General features: G+C 42.8%; 1 protein-coding gene and 1 non-coding gene across 11 annotated transcripts in view; both read left to right on the top strand.

Moving 5' to 3' along the window:
* Nucleotides 1-16546, top strand: part of Zdhhc20 (zDHHC palmitoyltransferase 20) — a 67015-nt gene extending 50469 nt beyond the window's left edge. For 3 of the 10 annotated variants that reach the window (XM_016006903.3, XM_016006900.3, XM_076545097.1), the window contains 5 exons: nucleotides 5012-5138; nucleotides 8728-8817; nucleotides 10223-10338; nucleotides 11682-11760; nucleotides 12875-16546. In XM_016006903.3, coding sequence (XP_015862389.1) covers nucleotides 5012-5138; nucleotides 8728-8817; nucleotides 10223-10338; nucleotides 11682-11722 — 374 coding nt within the window. In that variant the 3' untranslated portion in view covers nucleotides 11723-11760; nucleotides 12875-16546. Of the gene's footprint in view, nucleotides 1-5011; nucleotides 5139-8727; nucleotides 8818-9827; nucleotides 9873-10222; nucleotides 10339-11681; nucleotides 11761-12874 lie in introns of all 10 variants that reach the window. The other 7 variants (XM_076545096.1, XM_016006902.3, XM_076545098.1 and 4 more) reach the window with 4 other exon arrangements.
* A 1723-nt stretch (nucleotides 16547-18269) lies between these two features.
* Nucleotides 18270-18433, top strand: LOC121832478 (U1 spliceosomal RNA). Its single transcript, XR_006076132.1, has one exon. It is a non-coding gene; the product is annotated as a U1 spliceosomal RNA (small nuclear RNA).
* The last annotated feature ends 1285 nt before the right edge of the window (nucleotides 18434-19718 follow it).

Below are 19718 nucleotides of genomic sequence, written 5' to 3'. Positions count from 1 at the left end.
ATAAACTTAGAAATAAGAGCTAGTACCTGTCTTTATATAGTATCTTTCCAAAAAGAATCTCTGAATGATAGATTTTCATAAAGTTTATGCTCAGACTCAAACCATTTTAAATCCTTCAGTTTACCTTCTTGTTAAGACAAGGCATACTTCATGTGTATTCTTGACACACACGCACACGCACGCACACCCCTGCACAATTTGATGGGCATATGTTCTAAGGGATAGTACTTATGACATGCCTTTTTATTTCCATTTTTGTGTTCATTGTCAGTGAATTTTAGTGCATAGTATTATTGTTACCAGCTTTTTTCTTTTCCCTTTTCTCTAATTTAAAATGAAAATGCGGGCCTGGAGAGGTGGCTTGTTAGGTAGGTAAGGGTGCTTGCTGCCAAGCCTGGTGAGCTGAGCTCAGTCTCCTGAGCCCACATGGTGGGAGGAGAGAGAACCTTCTTCCACATTGTCCTCTGACTGCCACGTGTGTTCAGCCGTGTGGATATGTAGACACACTGAAGAAGTGGATAAGTGCAAAGGAAGTGAACATAAAAAACAAAAGCAAATACAGAGGAATAATTAAGTAAGGTGTGTCGTCGGTTGTTTCTACTCTTTACTCTTTTACTCTTTGGGGGGCCCACCACCCAGCTCCCAAATAAATCACACACGGAGACTTTTTCCTTCTTATGAATGCCCAGCCTTAGCTTGGCTTGTTTCTAGACAACTTTTTGTAAGTTAACCCATCTATTTTTTGCCTCTGGGCTTTTACCTTTTCCTATTCCTGTGTATCCTTCTTTCTTTTTTCGTGGCTGGCTGTGTATGTGGGTGGTTGGCCCCTGATGTCCTCTTTTCTTCCTTTTCTTGCTCCTTCATCTTCTCCCAGATCTCTCCTCCTATTTATTCTCTCTGCCTGCCAGCCCCGCCTGTCCTTTCTCCTGCCTCGCTATTGGCCGTTCATCTCTTTATTAGACCGTCAGGTATTTTAGACAGGTACAGTAACACAGCTTCACAGAGTTAAACAAATGCAACATAAAAGAATACAATACATCTTTGCATCATTAAACATATTCCACAGCATAAACAAATGTAACACATCTTAAAATAATACTCCACAACGAAGTTGTTCAAGGGTAGGAGGACTGGGCATTGTGGCAAATGCCCTTTTCCCCAGCGCTCAGGAGGCTAAGGCAGGGTCACAGGTGTGAGGCTAGCTTAGGGGGACCCAGCAAGACACGCTCGAGGCCCTGCTCACCCGAGCTGCTCTCGTGCCAGCCTCGTAGCCTCGTTAATTCTTCTCTAGTAGCTTGAAGTCCACCTGCCATCCACAGCCTGTGTATGTTCCAGAATTGGAAGGAAACAATTTTTAATATAGAAACAGTAAGAGATTTGAGGGCACATTGTAGTTACTATATTTGAATCGTATCGTCTTATTTATTATTGGGCTGTGTGAATGATGTGGCTTCCAGTATAAGGATTTCTCTGTTTCCTTGCCCAGCTCACCCGCCACTGTTTAGCACTTCAGGTCCATTATGCTTTACTTTTCCATATAAATAAAATTCTTTATGTCTATTAAGTAATTTATTCTCTTTACAGAAGTGCTCTTACCCTAGAACTGACAACAACCTGATTTGTTTGCAAAGCCCTACCCTAGAGACCTCTTACCAGAAAAACAGACTTTACACAGAAAACCAGAATTCACAACTGTTTCAGGGGTCCAGTGCCTTCTCTAGCCTCTCAGCACTAGGCACACATGTGGTGTGCATACATACATTCAGACAAAACACTCATTCATATTAAATAATAAAGTTAAGGAATTCATTTCAAAATTGATACCTGGTAGTGGTAGGTCCATTTTCCCAGCTGGTACTGACCACCTTGGTCTAAGGAGCAACCAGTTGTAGGTGGGATGCGAACACCTTAGTCTGTTTCTCACATAGCTTTTTACCTGTGTGTGGAGTCTGAGCCTGTGTGCAAGAGAACGATGGAGTACCTCAGCTGGATCAGCCTAAAGGAAACAGAGTCAGGATTTGATTTTGCATTGTGTCTTCAGAGGTCTTAGTCCATGTTCACCTCCTGTGCTCTGTGCTGTGGGCACAAGCCAGACCCAGACATAGACCATGTCTCTAGTGACCAGCCCGTGGGCACAGGCCAGACCCAGACATAGACCGTGTCTCTAGTGACCAGCCTGTGAGCACAGGCCAGACCTAGACATAAACCGAGTCTCTAGTGACCAGCCCATGAGCACAGGCCAGACCCAGACATAGACCGTGTCTCTAGTGACCAGCCCGTGGGCACAGGCCAGACCCAAACATAGACCGTATCTCTAGTGACCAGCCTGTGAGCACAGGCCAGACCCAGACATAGACCATGGTTCTAGGTGCTCTGCTATTATCCTTAAATCACTTCTTCCTATTATTATTCCCAGTGAAACCAGTTTATGTCATGACTTGTCATGGGTACAAAATTACACAAATAAGCAAGATTTCAGAAAGAGTATCATTAATTCCAATCCTGTGTAATGTAGTCTGATATTTTGTACCGTGTAGTTCAGCCAATTAGACGATTCTGTGGCCATGCTTTGAAAAACATGTTGCCTTTGCATACCACTTCCTTTACTGCCTCAACCCCACCCTGGCCTCCAGCTCGTTCTCCACTACTTGGGCCAGCCTGTTCTTCCTGTGGGGTCACTGGATTATGCTGGGCCACCTCTGCCCATTTCCCTAACTCGCCTACCCGGATTTCACTGAGTTCGTGTCCCAGCTAACCCATTATCTTTAAACACGGAAGTCCATCCATGTCCCTTTGGTTTTGGTCAGTCTGCCATGATCACACAAGGACCTTTCAATCACATGAAACTGAAAAGCCTCTGAAAATGAAATTTTAATGTCCTCTTCATTTCTCTGTCTCTCTGTGACAGGGTTTTATATAGCATAAGCTGGTCTCAGATTCTTATGTATCTAGAGCTGGCAGTGGTGGGGCACACCTTTTATCCCAGCATTCAGGTAGACCGTGGCAGATCTCTGAGTTCAAGGCCGGGCTGGTCTCCATAGGGAGACTCTGGGAGGAAAACAGAGTTTTCTGACTGTCTGCCCTCTCAGTGTCCTGCCTCTCCCCAGTCCTCCTTCCCTCTCTGTACTCCCCTCTACTCACTGCACGCCTGTCGTAGAGTCCTCCCCTGCCAGTCCTCCTCACAGGGCTTCTCTTCTGCTCCGATTCCACACACCAGTCCGTTCTAGAGCCTCTGTCTTCAGGGTGCTCTCCCCTCTTGTGCCCCCGGGTGTCTTCCCGTGATTTCTTAACTAATCCCTGGGCCGGGCTTTTCAGCTGTCCGCTCCTGCTGTGTCTTGTGGTTGCTTACATCTGGAGGAAACCATAACTCCCTAGAGTGTCACACTTCAGGTTGAAGATCCTAGACCCCAGCCAGTTAGCAGGCAGAGGTGGCGGATCTCTGTGAGTTTAAGGCCAGCCTCATCTACACAGTGAGTTCAAGTCTATGTCAGAAACAAAAGGATAAGACGATCCCATACCTCACAAAGGGTGGAAACAGTGGTGGTAAGGTCAGTCAGCTTCCTCAGCTTCTTTCCTTATTAATCTAGTCTTCTGAAGGGGTGTTAGGGGTTGGTTTTTGAGATAGCCAGGTTAGTTTGTAGCCCCTGGCTATCCTGGAACTCGCTTTGTAGCCCAGGCTGGCCTCTCCTGGCCGTGATTGTCACCATTCTATTCTTCCGATTTGTGAGTCCTTTAGAGGAAAATAGGGACCACAAGCAAGTTCCCATCTTCTCACCTTTCTAGGCTTCTATACACATCTCCCTTCCCACCTGTGAGTGGTGGCCTTCCTCCAACTTCTGAGGAAGGGTGTAGCTTTGCTCTGCAAGACTCATCTTAGAACTCTTGAGACTCTTGCTCTAAGTTGCCTTCGTTTTTATTTGCTTTCTCATGCTGTCTGGCTCCATCCTTCCCGCTTGTAAGATGCTGAAGTGCTTTGTATTTAAAAACAAAGGAGTACAACTCTTGTTGTGACACCTGTCTTTGCCTGGACCTCACTCTGTCACTTCACACGGAAGCTTGAAGCTGGGTCTGTAATTCCTCTCCGCTGCCTCACTATACAAGCATGAGGAATGCCAGCTGCTCCTGACATCTTCATCTCCCCGACCCCCACCCCCAGGACACAGTCTGTCCTGCAGAGTTAACTGTCCTTCTGTACTCCAGGGGCACAGGACTTTTAGTGCTTAACACATGTAGGTTTTCTAGACTGTAGATTAGTAGACATTCTAATTTTTTGTCTGGGTGACAGCACTACATTGTTAGGAATATATAGGAAGTTCATCAAGAAAGAGTGAACAAGTTCCGGTATCTTAAAAATGGATTGAAATACAATAAATGAAGTAGAATATTTTTAGTAAAGACCGGGGACTTAGCTCAGTGGGAGAGCACTTGATAGGATGGTCAGGGGGCAATACCTAGCACCACAAAAAGGGAATAAATCAGAAGTGTAAATGTTCAAGTTTTTTTTTCCAAAGGCAGTATATGGTTGGGCATTGTAGCCCACACCTTTAATCTCACTGCCTGGGAGGCAGAGGCAGGTGGATTTCTGTGAGTTCTTGGACAGCCAAAGCTACACAGAGAAACGCTGTCTCAAAATAAGTAAATAAAAGTAATATTAGATAATTATTTGGCCCCGTCATTTTAGAGGGTTGAAATAAAAATACACTTTCTCCAATAAGTCAAAAATTCATCTTTTTTAAAGTAGAGTTTAATTGACATAATTGTGTATATGCTGAGGTGACATTTTAGTACACGTCTATAATGTAACAGTCAAATCAGGATAATTAGGACATCTGTCATCTCAGATGATTATCACTCCTTGTTACCTTTTGTTATAATTATGTTATGCTCATAGCTGTCCATGTCAAAACCATAAGCAAGAAAATTAATATTTTCTATCCCCTTTATGATTTTTAAGTAGATAAGATTTATTCATGTGTGTATACATGCTTGTGTTTGTTTCCTTTTTAAACAGAGTCTTTCCGTGCACCTATGTTTTCTTATGGAATAGATGGAAATGGTTTTTCTCTTGGGTGTAGTAAAAATTGGAGACAAGTCTTTGGTGATGAAAAGAAATACTGGCTAGTTCCAGTATTTTCAAGGTAAGTTGCAGAATGTAGGAATCAGTAGTAGCTTCTGCCTCTGGCTAAATAATTTAAGATCCAGAGATTTTTTTTAAGGGCTTTAAAATGAAAACTCAAAATATCTTGAGCATACATGAAAACATATATTCTCTTTTTTAAAAATTGGATACGGTACGATTATCTATACAGCAAGAGTACACATTTGAATGGGAAGAAGATAAATACAAATGGCTCAAGAGCTCTTCAAAATGAAAATCAATTGCTTTTGGGAACATAAAGAGTATTTCATAGATCATGACACAGAAGTGTTGTATGTGTGCTGTCCCCCCCCCCTCCCTTTTCTGTTTTTTAAAGATAGAGTCTCACTGTGTAGCCCTGGCCGGCATAGAACTTACAGTGTAGACTACACTGGCCTTGACCTCGCAGATATCCGCCTGTCTCTCCTCAGGAGGGCTGGCACTAAAGGTGTGTGCCACCACATCCAGCTTATCTTTATCTTCTAAAGAAGACTGGATGCTGATGCAGTTCTACCTCAGGTATAAATAATACACATGCTAGATAAGTCATACATTCACGTCTCCCTGATCCAGCTAGTCTGGCCATCTCTACAGCGGTCACCACAGAGAAGGAAAACTATTGGGAAGGGATCGCCAAGTTTGTCAGATCTGTAGGTGTGTTGGATGGAGGCTCACACTAGAATCCCAGGATTTAGAGAGCTGAGGCAGGAGGGTCATCGTGAGTTTGAAGTCAGTCTGGGTTGTATTCTCATATAGTCAGAACCTGTCTCTAAAGGGGTTATGGGAATTGTAGGGCCTTTTCCTTAATGAAATTGCCATTTTCTGTCTAAAATGGCTTGCTTTCATTTCTTTTATCTGTCTGTCTGTCTATCATCCATCTATCACCTATCTATCTTATCTGTCTATCTATCTGTCTGTCTGTCTGTCTATCTATTTTTGCTGCACTGTCTCCCAGCTTGCCTTATTTTCTGCTGACCAGGATATAGTCATCTTATTATTTCTGCTCCAGATGTCTTCCCTGGATAATTTTTTGGGGGGCGGGGGCGGGGGGGGAGAGGTTGAGACAGGGTTTCTCTGTGTCGCTTTGTGCCTTTCCTGGAACTCACTTTGTAGACCAAGCTGGTCCTCGAACTCACAGAGATCCACCTGCCTCTGCCTCCTGAGTGCTGGGATTAAAGGCGTGCGCCACCACCGCCAGCTTCCCTGGATAATTTTAAGAGTGTTCATCACTCCTTTCACAAAATTTATTGTGATTAAAATTTAGTGTAGCTTTTTTCAGGTTTCTTTTATTTGGGATTAGTGGAAGTTAGGGGTTTTTTATTGTTGGTTTTTCTTTTAGTTTGTGTTTTGTTTTTTTGAGGCAAGGTCTCAAAGCCCAGGCCTTGAACTCCTGAGCCTTGGGATCACAGATGTGCACCAGCACCCCAGCTGGCTGAGTCTGTCTGTGTCTTCTCATCAGTTGGGAACTGCTAAGCATCACCTCTTCTGTGACCTCCCCTGGGGCACTCCCCCTGTGCCTGCATGAGGCTCTTGCTTCCCACAGCTTTGTGATAGTTGGCTGTTGTCTGTGCGTGCCTTTTCCTGTAGACCCTGGGCTCCTGACTGGGAGCCACCCTCTGCAGCCCCGTTTCCAGATCTTCTGTCTGATGTTGAGGTGAACAGTGAGTGCTGCTTCCTGGCTTTTCTCTCCCCTGGTACTTACCAGGCTTCTTGGATCTGTGAATGTGCTGTTCCCATCAGATAGGAATAGTTTTTACCCGAGGTAGCTTTAGTTATTTTGTTACAGCTTATTTGTTGGGTTTTGTTTGTTTGGGGCTCTTACCTGTTCCCCTTCTCCCGCCTCTCCCCACCAGCATTTCTGGCTCGGCTCTCCAGAAATGTTTATGTTTTGAGCGTTTAATACTGTGGTTGTGCTGTGTGTGCTCCCTCTCATCTTTTCCCCTTGTCCTTAATTGTTACAAGTGCAGTCAGCCCTTTTGGGGTATCTCGTCTGCTGGTGAGCCCCATCTAGTGGTTTAGTTTGAGAGGATGTGTCTCTCAGCTCTGTAAGTTAGATTTGGTTCTTTCTTATCAAGTTTTTCTGTTTTTGTTATATCCATTTGTCTTTCAAATTCATGGATGTGTTTAATATATAATCGCAGTTTGGAAGCTGCTAATTTTCACTTCGTTTGCTGTTGGTTGTTTTTTGTTCTTAGTTCTGATCACATTGTCAGTAACTTCTGATTAAACATGGTGGTTTTATCAGTGTCTAGATTTTATTGTCTCTCTTTGTAGCTGGTGAGTTTGGTTTGGGCACACTGTTAGTTTCTTTAGGCTTCACAGTAGTCTTTTTGAGGTTTGTTTTAAGCCTTGTCAGGTTGGCTCAATAGTAGCATTTTCTTGAAGTTAGCTAAGCCTAGCTCTACTGAAGATGGAGTCTCAATGGAGAGAGGTTTCCCTGCTGGCTGGTCAGCTGTGAACGCTGTTCAGTGTCACAGGGCTTGAACCAGTTCACTGCAAGCTTTCTCGCTGGTTTTTTCTCACTTTGCCTGTACAGGATAGTATCTGTCAGAAGCTGTGGGAACAGTTCTATGCATAGTTCTGTAGTGATTTCTCCTCTGTCTTTTAGGTTCAAGCCACCTCAGCTTCCCAAAGCTTCCTCCCTCTCTGTTGCCTTGATGCAGTGAGACCCCTTTGCTTGCATTCCCCCATCCCTAGGCCCTAGCGGATGTCTGGGGCTTGTACTTTAAAAAAGAATTGTCTTAAATTTATGCACATGCGAGTTTTGCCTGCATGTAGATATTTGCACTACGTGTATGCCTGGTGCCAGGGAAGATCAAAAGTGGGCTTCCAGTCCCCTGAGACTGGAATTATAGGTGGTTATGAGCCGCCATGTGGATGTTGGGAAAGAAGCCTGGGTCTTCTAAAGAGCAGCAAGTGTTCTTACCTGCTGGGCCAACTCTCTAGCCCCTTAATACTTGTTTGACTAGTACACTGTCCTATACTGTCTGTTTTGAAGTCAGTTGTTTGTGTGCTGGTCTGTTTCTGATTGTTTATGGTGACATGTCAAATTTACAGCCACTCTGTCTTGGCCAGAGGTGCCTCTGCTGTACACAGTTGTGATGGGTCAGGAGTGTGAGAGCAGCCGGACATGCTGTGGTTCTTTGGACAGCAATAAGCCCGAAGGTGGACTTTGTCTTTTTGTTCACTGTACTTCTTACCAAGGTGTTCGGAGCTCTTTGGTTGGCTGATTGGTTTTGTAGTGCCTGCGAACCCGCCATTGGAGGGCCTTCTGTGAGAGGCTGCTTGTGAGCTCAGCACTGAGCTGCACCCATAGTACCAGCTCTTCTGGCAGTGCTGTTGACTGAGTTCATGGAACTTACTTTGCAATTTCAGGTTGAGTGTGGATAATGTTTTCAGTGATCATGATGCTGTCAGGTACCCAGATAATTGAATAGCTGTCTGCGTTAAGGGCTAACAGGACATCGTGATCTTAATCATCATAGAGGACATTGTTTCTAAGTACATGTGAGTTAGATAAAAGGCAAATGTTAAACTTGACCATTGTTATTAAATTAGTATGCAAATAATTACTGTTTGTCATCATACAGCTTGGGTGATGGCTGCAGTTTTCCAACTCGCCTTGTGGGGATGGATCCCGAACAAGCTTCTGTTGCAAACCAGAGTGACTATGCCAGAAGGTATGTTTCTTGTTCCTAAGTTTTTCAGTAGTCATTGTAAAATAGTCTGATGCCTGTTCTACATGAATGATTCATACACAAACAGTAGCACTCCAGGAAACAGACAGAAAAAGGAAAATTCTATTTACATTCTCTTTTAATGGAAGACCGATCGGTGTTAGGTGCCTAATCTTACACACTTTTTACATGTAAACCAGAAAACCAGAGTAGCAGAGCGAATCAGTAGTTAGATCAGTACAGGTACATGCAGCTTCAATGTCTAGGGAAACTATCAAGCAAGTAAATATTCTGTCTTCATCTTCTAGAAAGTAAAATTCCCTTTCAGTACTTCATATTGGCTTACACCAAGTTGTATTTTTTAAAGAAAATTTAAAAGCCAATCCTTATTCTAATAACTATTAATTTCAATAACTAGGTTTTAATTACAATGTCAGAATAGTTAATGATAATTTGAAAGTACAAATGTTTTCTTATTTGTCTTAAAGGAAATTTCTTAACATAGTTTCACACCAGGAAAACTGATGCATAAATTCATATTTCTGTCAACACAAAAAAATGAAAGGTAGCCAGGTGTGGTGGTGCACGCCTTTAATGCCAACACTCGGGAGACAGAGGCAAGCGGATCTCTGTGCATTTGAGGCCCGCCTAGTCTTAGTCTACAAAGTAAGTTCCAGGACAGCCAGGGCTGTTACAGAGCAACCCTGTCTTGGGAAAAAGCAATCAAGTTAGAAATAAAGGAAGGTGGGGCAAAGCCTCAGCACCGCACCGGAGGTCTCCAGCCCTTCAGCTTTAGCGTTCACTCCGCTTCTAAACAAGCCATGCAGGCAATCTGTTTCCTTCCCAGAGGGTGGAGAGCGTGTGTGGCACCCAGCGCAGTGGCTGGCCCGTAAGAAATACCTGGCAGACCTCTCTCCCTTTTCCTCCTTTCCTCCTCCATTCCCTTCCTCCCTGGCTCTCTTAGTTAGAAAAATAAGTCTACGATCAATCACTGAATCATTTTTTCCCCTTAGATCTAAACTGCAGAGGTAGAGAGCAGAGAACTTGGGAGATGACAGGTAACTTTTGTACTGGCCACAGACAGCTCTTCACCTGGCCTTATGCTACTCCAGCTCCCATTAACAAGTGTTGAAAGCCCTTTCCCACTGGCCCCTCAAGCTGTTTCCTAGTCTAACTGGTTTCTTTGGCAGTGTTGGAATACACACTTCTGGGCCCAGAGAGTCATTTGACTGGGGGGCGGGGGTTGTGGGCATATTTTTTTCTTGGAGATAGCCTTTTCAGAGTGCTAAGATCTCATGAGTGTCCTCACATATTTCAGAGGAGGAATACTAATTTGCTGCTTATTAATTATTAAGTATCCTTAATTGAGCATTAAACTATACACTGAACTGTCTGCTCCTTTTTTCAGTATTAGCTCAAATCAACCTTTTCCTATCAAACCACTTAGTGAATCAAAAAACCGTTTGTTGGACAGTGAGTCTCAGTGGCTAGAGAATGGAGCTGAAGAAGGAGTCACCAGACCAGGTAATGATTCTCATCCCTTCAGATGAAAATCACCAGATTCAACAGGACCGTGTAAAGCCAAAATGGTGTGATATTTGAGACAGTCAATATAGAAGACTGTCTGTAAAACTCCTACATATGAGGTGTCCGTGCTTGTGGATGGACTGTGAGGAAAGGGACAGGGCACAATGGCCGAGTTGTACTCTGCCCTCTGTTCAGCTGGGCTGTTTCCCAGTCACAAGTTTCTTCACCCACAAATGGATAGTTTGGTATTGGCTAATCCAAATAATATTTTAAGAACGTTTTGTAGTGTTCTGGTATATATTTAATTGAAAACAATTTTTGAAAGCATTGTACTCAACTGGGTATGGTGGCACACACCTGTAATTCTAGCTCTTGGGAAGCTGAGGCAGGAGGATCAACAAGCACTCTGCGAGCCTAGGCTTCTTGTGAAACCTCCCTTGGGGGTGTAGTGACTTCGTCCTCTCTAAAGGGTGGCATGGAGGAGGCCTTTTTTTTTTTTGAGACAGGGTTTCTCTGTGTAGCTTTGCACCTTTCCTGGAACTCGCTTTTGGAGACCAGGCTGGCCTTGAACTCACAGAGATCCGCCTGCCTCTGCCTCCTGAGTGTTGGGATTAAAGGCGTGAGCCACCACCGCCCGGCGTGAGGCCTTGGCCTTTCTAAATGACCAGTCTGTGAACTGTGGATGCTGAGGCGAAGGGGATTTCTGCAGAACTGGGTTCACGGTGTCACCTGACTGACCACTTAATCAGCATCCCCAGCCCAAATCCTTTCTCTGCTCTCTCGGGTGCTGCTTGATTCTAACAGTAAGATGACTGTCAGGAATCTGCATGACAATAGGAAAACAGATCAGGAAGTGCCCAGGGAATGCTCTGATTGGGGGGGGGGGGCGCTTGAGCTTCTTTTCCCTTACCAGTCATGGTAGCACACCTTATATTCCAGTACTTGGGAGCTGAGGCTGAAAGATTTCTATGAATCTGGGGCCATCCTGGGCCATAGAGTGAGACCTTGTGTCAAAAAAATCATAAGTAAGTGAAGGGAATCTGTGAATAAGTGTCTTCGGGTCTTGAAGATTATTTGGCTCCTGGTAAGGATGTGTTTCATGCACTTGTTAATTACTGCTGCTTAACTTCTAAGCCCAGTGGCCATGTCCACAGATCAACTGACAAAACCTAACACGCTCTCTAACGCGCTCTGCTCATGCCTGCCTTCTACACGGAGGCAAATTGTTGGCATTTTAAACCTATTAATATTCACATAACTTGTTTTTAGTGTAATTAACTTCTCCCTTTAGCCAGAAACTTGCTTCTTCTTGTGTCTTCTAATTAATTATATGTTCACAGGTACAAATAACAATGTTACAGTGGCAATAGAAAGTAACTGAGTACTACTTGTTCCTAACTAACCATTGATGAGTGCAAGGTAAGACAGCACGGAGTATTTCCTTCAGCAAAGTGTAGTTTATTTGCATATTTCACCTCATTTTTCCAACTATGTACCCCAATTAAGCAGTTCTGTCCTACAACTGCAGTCTGACTTCTGCCCGAATCTCGTTCTCCTTACTACTTCTAACACAATGTTACTAACCATTTGCTGGTAGATTAATGAAGAAACTAATTGAAAATGTTTAAGATGTACATGTAAGGCTGGGTGGTGGTGGTGCACACCTTTAATCCCAGCACTCGGGAGGCAGAGGCAGGCGGATCTCTGTGAATTTGTTCCAGGAACTCCAGAGCAAGTTCCAGGACAGGCTCCAAAGCTACACAGAGAAGCCCTGTCTCAAACAAACAAACAAAGATGTACATGTAAGCATGGAAGCAGTGCCTTACTGGTTGGTTTAACGAACAAAGGATGTCTATTATTGAAGTTTGATCAATTGAAGATTGACTAAAGGCAGACAGAGGGTTTCCAGGGTCATTAATGTTAGTTCTGTAAAACACAGTAACACATAATTGTCTCAAACCTATGACCTAGTATCCCCTTTTCTTCCTGGCTACTGTTATTTTCCCAGAAGATCTCATCTGGGGCCTTGCCAAGTGGAGCACCTGCATCCTCCACTCCAGGCTTATCATGAGGTCAGGTCTTTGCAGAGGACCTGGAGCCTACGCATTTAGAGGCAGGGCCCGAGACCTAGGACAAAATGAGTCCCAGGCTCCAGAGGCGGCGGTTCTAAGCCTCCATCGGGCCAAATAGGCCGCACTGTGAAGAGCTAGCTACAGGGTCTGCATCTATGGACACTGCCCCATTCAACCACTCGATACTTCTCATGTAGTCAGAGAACTCCCAGCTGAAGTTTCTATAGCAGTTGGTGGATGCGAGAGGCTGACTCTCGGATGGTGTCCAAGTGGGCAGACAGGGTGCCGAGGGCAGGCTGAAAGCTCAGTGATCCCTCCTTCCCTCTTTGCAAAAGTCTGTGGTATTGTAGAATTCAAGAGTTTGGTTCCTATCTTGTTAGTCCGTAGGCCATTTACTAAATAGCTAAGGAAATAGAAAAATTGGCTTCCAACTAATAATTCAATTATTTCTGTTTTTGTAGGTATATAAAAACACATTTTGGACTATTTTCAGTTTTATTTGCAAGAAAATGATGGATGGAATGAAGTAATGGAAGTATAACAGAAGATATATTTTTGAACGGAAGCATTTGTACAGTTTGCTGGCTCCACAGAAGCACTACAGAGCAGAAAGATGCCTTAATTTCTAGTGTCCATTCGTGCAGCATTGCCTCAGCTCAAAAGTGACTAATTTTCCTTTGGAAATAACACCTGTCTTGAGATACTATCCTCACATGTTAACATGGCATTTGTATTTCTTAACACCTGAGTTAAAACAATAGAGTTATTCCTTAATATCCACTTAGATTTTCACTCCAAAAACAAACTAAAAAGTTGTCTTCGGTGAAGTCAATCTGGGGCAGATGGTGGCTAAAAATGATATCCAAATCATTGATTCTTGTGCTGTATAAGGGAAAGGAAATACTGCTTTTTTAATTAGATGTTTACTAATTTATAATTACTGTTTTATACTTTTCAACACTTTAATAAAGATTTTTTTATTATTGGCTATGAAATAGCACTCAGAAGGATTCAGATACCTAAATATAATCATTTAGAACATTGAAGATGTTGATATAATTCAAAGGTTTAGTTAGAAGCATAATAATACAAGCCAAGTGGCACACGCCTGTAATCCCAGCCCTCAGGAGGCTGAGGCAGGATTGCTGTGAGTTTGAATCTTGCAGGTTTCATAGGGTCCGTATCCAAAGAGCAGAGTAAAAGAAGCATTACAGCCATGTGGTCTAGTATGTGCCCAAGTCTCAAAGGACACATGGTAGTAAAAGAAATGTTCTGTACTCTCTGCTTTTTAATTACTGTTTGTTGAATTTTCAGGGGAATTCATATGGCATGGAAGCACAGGGGTTCACGTGCTAGGCCAAGATCCAACTCAGTGTGAATAGGTGGAAGTAGCTAAGAAAAGAGAGAATGGTAGAAGGAATGTTTTAAACAGTGAAACAGATTCTTAGCCCTAAAAGTATGTGTGCTACAAAATGCTATGAATAGATTTTCAGTTTAGATGGTGTCTAAAAATCACTGTGGTACTTTCCAGTAACCTTTTAACAGCTTAAACAGTGACTGAAAATGCACTCCAGATGAAGTGAAATAAATAAAACAAATTCCAGTCTTGGGCTGGAGAAATGTTTCAGTAGATAAAGGCCCTTGCTCCCAAACCTACAGCCTGAGATCAGCCACATGCTGGGAGGAGAGAACCAACTCCCACATGTCTTCTGACATTCACATGTGCACTGTGGTGCACACAGACACTATGTTTTAAGTTCTCAGTCTCTGATTCATATGTGAAATCTTAAGCCTGGCTCCCTAGCAGCCGCCTGACGGCTTTAGCAGGAACGGTTGTACCTAGGAGACTAGTCCAGTGTTCTATGGAAAGACAGTGTGGAAATGCTGCTCTCGGTTTACACTGCTTATCAGAGAAATGCACCCAACATGATAGCTTGCAGCAGACAGCAGAGAGAAGCCTCACTCAGATGTGCAGGTATCGGGGCTGTGCGGTGTCTGTACACACAGTGGGATTGCAGCGGAAAGGGCATCCTGAGGGGACTGAGCTACAGGACTCCCAGGATCCCCCAATGTTGAAGTTTGCAAATAACCTTGCTTTTCCTTTTCCCACCAAGTATCTCTGGACTCCCCTGTCTATCAAACATTATAAAGATAGTGCTGTGATTCCCTGATCCTGCGTAAATCAAGACTCCTGCTGTTCCAGCTTTGCAGTTTGGGGAATTGATTGAATTCTCATTGACTGCACTAATTCTGAATCTCAAGTAACTTCCCCCTTTGGACCAGAGGAGTAAGTTAGCTTTGGAAGTGTGGTTTAAAATGATATGTAGTATGAATTCCTCTTTGTTTCAACTCTTTATTGTTAATATTTTTGATTCTTAAAAAACAGAGTGAATTAAGAGATACAAATTACTGCTAGGCATGCTGATCCACGCTACCAGTCTCAACACTTGGGAGCCTGAGGCAAAAAGGTCAAGTTCATTCTCAGCTTTGTAGTGAGTTCAGAAGTAGCCTGTGCTACATGAGATCCTGTGTCAAAAAAGTCAGGAGAGAAAAGAAGATCAATTCCCAACCAAAAATACAACCTCAGTCTGGTAGTTTGCATGCTGCTTTCAGCAGAATCCTGATCCTTCTGTCTGAGTTTAGATCAGAGGATTTGCATGCACCTGGCACAATGTGCCCCTTTAACATACTATTATGTAGAAGTATCATCTTTCCGAGTTCTTATCAGTTGATTATTAGCAGAGTAAACTATTTTTAGTTTTTGGTTTTGTAGCCTTTATAGCCAACATTTTGCCACAATCTAAAATATTTACCTAGCTTTTGTTGTTGTTTTTGTTTTGTTTTGTTTTGTTTTAATGCTGGGGAATCAAACCCAGGGCCTTGTGCATACTAGGAAAGTCCTCTACCACTGGTCCAGGCTGAATCTGCTCATACATAACAGTGGCTATTTATTAGGGGGTAGCAAGTGGTATGAGAATCGGGGAAGGCTGGCTCTTCAGTATTTCAACTGGCATTGAGTCTGCTGTCAGCTGGGGAGACCAGGTCAAAAATTAAGCTTTGCCAAAATTTCAAACACTTGAACATTCGTGAAGAAAATGAAGTTGAATTTCAGGTCTTGCCCTTGCCATTAAAAACATTAGACAGGAGACTTGGTTTATCTGGGTACAGAGGTACTGGCCTGCTCAGTACCTGCGGCACCTGACCCTTGTCACTGTGCCAACCAAAGCAGCTGCAGTATACCAGCTATTGAAACGAACATGTTTACAAAGTTGAGTTTTCTCTTCACATAAGAATGATTTTTTAAAAACTTTTTACATAGTGGTTATGATTCAATGTGTTATGAGCATAACAGGTTAGCTTAAACATACGGTGTTTACTTGAATTTTAATTCTTAAAAGAAAGCAAATTTTGACTGTTTACAGGAATGCTTGAGATGAGTCATGAGATCTCCTGTTCTCTCTGAATCAAATTTATATTAAGGGCTTAGTGTTAGAGCCTGTGTATTTGGGGCATTGAATAGGCAGTAACTCAAAAATATGCTTAGCTTACATCTCGTTCTACAAACTAGTACTTCTAGCTGTAGATAAGTATTTTTAACTAATCTGATATTAAATCATATTTTTGCATTTCAGTCAAACTAATAAGAACATATGTAAAAGTACAGATAAGATATAAATCTGAAATTCATATTTCATATGATCTAAGCTGTATTTTTAAATTTAAAGTTCAATAGAGATTCAGAAAGGTCCATATTTTTCTAATGACTTCACTCTGTTATTTTCTTGGGTTATGTAAAGCAAGGAATCGTATTTGTATTAAGGGGCTAAGAAAGCTGTTAGTTTATTATATTTGTACATGATTATAGACAAGCCTATGCCCATTTAAAAGAAAAGATGGATACTATTTAAGGTGATATTTAATATGCTTTTCTATAAACAAGTTTGAAATCTAGTTTCCCTTAGTTGTCTTTACCTATCAAGTGCTTAGCCATGTATTTATTTCTTATTTGTGTGAACCTGGACCATGACTCTTTGCTCTGTATTTTGAATGGCCTAACCTACATTAATATGTGCACATTTTACAACTTTTTTTCAGAAATCATAATTACTTTATTAATAAACAGATAAAGATAATTGCCTTGTTTGGGAATGGTTTGTTGCCATTATAAAGTGACATTTGCCAAATGAGGAAATAATTTCATTTTGATCAGTGTGAAAATCTGTTAAAAGTCTTGTTTAGTTTAGTGGTTCTCAACCTTCCTAATGCTTCAGCCATTTAATTCAGTTCCTCGTGTTTTGGTGACCCCAATCATAAAATTGCATTTGTTGCTACTTTGTAACTGTAACTTTGTTGTTATGAATTATAATGTAAATATCTGAGATGCAGGATATCTGATTTGTGACCCCTGTGACAGGATCATTTGACCCCCAAAGGGGTCGAGACCCATGGGTTGAGGACCACTGGTTTAAGAGCTTAGTAATTTCTGAAAACAGCCTCTAAGACAGGCAACTTAAATTGTGGTTTAGTTTATTCAGAACCTTACGAGTTTAATTAGGCTTTTCTGGACAGACAGTTTGTTTCACACAGCACTTTAGGATCTGCCACTGCCAGATGTGTAAAATGGTTGAACTGCGGTTGTTAAATTACGGATAATAGATGTTATCTTGACCGTTAAAATCTCAAGAGCATGTGTAAGAGCCAATAGAGAGGCTCACAGAGATGAGCACCTTTTCCTCTGGTTGAGTGAGTACACGGTTTGAGGCCAGTCTTGGTGGTATGCACCTATAATCCCAACACAGGAGGCAGAGGCAGGAGGATGTCTGTGAGTTGAAGCTAGTCTGGTCTACATAAAGTTCCAGGCAAGCCAGGGATACATAGTTGAGACTGTCTCACAACAACAGAATAACACCATTAGGTGGTGTTCCAAAATACACAAGGATAGCAACTAATAGCTCTGAGGCCACAGGATTTTGTGGGTATTCAGCAGTTCTGTGATGTTAACTTCCACGAGGTTAACTGTCTTTGACCTAGTGTCCATGACTAACAGGGTGTTTTGTTTTTTAAGCTTTTTTTTGGTGGGGGGGCTGCTCTTACAGGAAAGGGACTATTAGTGCCTGGATTCTATGGCGCTCTAGTTAAAGGCAGTTGTGAGCCACCCAACATTCCCCTGAAGAGTGGGAAGCACTTCTAAGCACTGAGCCAACTCTACAGCTCCCTAATAGCGTTGGAGTGATGCTTCACCCCAGGCTGCATTTCAGCTCCATTACCTTTCCAAGTGCCTGGCCTCCATCACAGGCTGACACCCTTGGTACCACCTCAGCACCTAGTTTCTATTACGGTTTTTATTTTGCTGTGCTGATTACATGGCTCCAATCAACTGTAAATTCTTGAAGTTTTATTTTCCTCTAATAGCTTCCCACAAAATAAACACTAAAAATCAGATAGGAACTGTAATGAGCTTCCTATCTGCTAGTTTTATTTTTCTGTGGTGGTTCCTCAATTTCTCTAGATTAACCAGGGGGCTAGAGAGAGAGCTCAGTGGTTAAGAGTATATACTACTTTTCCAGGGGACCAGAATTCAGTTCCCAGCACCTATAAGGGTGACTAACTCCAGCTCTGGGGGATCTAACACCTGGCCTTGTCAGGCACCTATACTCGTGTGCATATACCTACATACAGGCACACACATACACATAATTAAATATCTTCTAAAAGGATCAGAGTTTAGTGTTTTATTGACCTTAGTTTCAGGAGACCAGTTTGGTTTGGCAGTGGCCATCAAATTTTTCAGTGCTCACATTCTTTGACTCATTTTACCGTTAGGGGTCATACTTTGTATAAGAATATTCATTATCTATATTTATCTGGCAGTGGATTTACCATAATCACAAAGATAGTTTTCCCAGGGTGAGGCTTATCTTTTGCACTCCAGATATGCTGACCCCTTCGATTTTCCCAAATGTAGGAAACTCAGCTGCATAATTTGTGGTAGTGGGGGACTGTATTCCTGCTCTCCCTTGGGGGGGAAAAAGTATCCATTCCAGTACTGTTTGAGGCAACAGAAGACTGAGGTACCCTGTGTCTTGACTCCACTCCTGTTTCCACGTGCAGTGGAGTTTCCAAAGACATGCATGACCAACCCTCGAGAGAGCTGCTTCCAGAGAGGGGAGCTTGGAGTTGATAGCCACCACCACTTCAGTGTTTATCTTTTCCTACTTTCCTACCATGTGCCTACATTGGTTTTCAAACAGAAAACTTGCGGTAGATAGTCTGCATCAATGATGAAAAGATGTTGGATGCTAGACCACTGTGTACCCACTCGAGGGTGGTCTGCCTCATTCTACAGGGCTTGCAGTTATTTTAAAACTACTGGGCCAGTGAGACAGCTCTGCAGATAGCGGCTCTTGCCTTCAGCCTGAAGTCCCGGGTTTGGTTCCAGGAAGCCAACGTGCAAAGTAGCCAGTGCATGTACACGCGCACACACGATTGTAATAAAAGTTAAAGCTATTCCAAGAAAAGAGCTAAATTGTCATGCTGGTGATCAAAAGGAAACACTGAGTTTGCATGAAGACTTAAGAGGTAGCACTGATTAAATGGAGGCCTGAGATGCAGCCTGGAATTGATACAGGAATGAGCAGAGGAAACTAGTTGTTTGGAGGCCTTTTTACAAAACAGTAAATGAGGGGGACCTGTGTCTTTTCCATTGCACTTCCAGAGACACCATGAAACCATGTTAAGGTTTCCTATAATTAGTCACAAAATTTGGAGCACCCCAGGGTGTGAGCGTGCTGGGTAGGCCTTTAATTCCAGCATTCTGGATGTAGATACAGGAGGATACCTATGAGTTTGAGGCCAGCCTGGTCTACATAGTTGACAGGGCTTCATAGACCCTGTCTCAAAAAACAAAAATTGAAGTGCATTCATGGGAAAGATCTTGAAGTGAAAATAAAAATTGAAAGAAGTTTCATACATGATCACGCAATGGCAGGATTTATAGGCTCCTTGCCATGTTTATTGAGCACCTGAACGCGCATGAGTGGTGGCATTAGAAACCCAGCAGCTGTCTTCTAGGCAGTGGGTATACAAGTGGGCACCTATAAGGACCTGGGCTCTCTGGCAAAGGTAGGTCTAAGGTGGTGAGATGGTGGGTAGCCAGTGAGAGAATCAAGACTGCAGTGGGCCCTGGAAGGTCATTGGCAGAGTAAGAAATGGCTCGTTAGAATCCACACCAACACCAACAAAAAATTGGCTTTAGGCTGACTTCATTTGGTCACTGTAAGTAATGGCCATGTATTTGGAAGATTA

Source organism: Peromyscus maniculatus, chromosome 9 (genome assembly GCF_049852395.1).
Source record: "Peromyscus maniculatus bairdii isolate BWxNUB_F1_BW_parent chromosome 9, HU_Pman_BW_mat_3.1, whole genome shotgun sequence".
Classification (NCBI taxonomy): Eukaryota; Metazoa; Chordata; class Mammalia; order Rodentia; family Cricetidae; genus Peromyscus; species Peromyscus maniculatus.
Note: the sequence above shows the minus strand (reverse complement) of the source record. Positions and strands in the feature narration are given on the sequence as shown.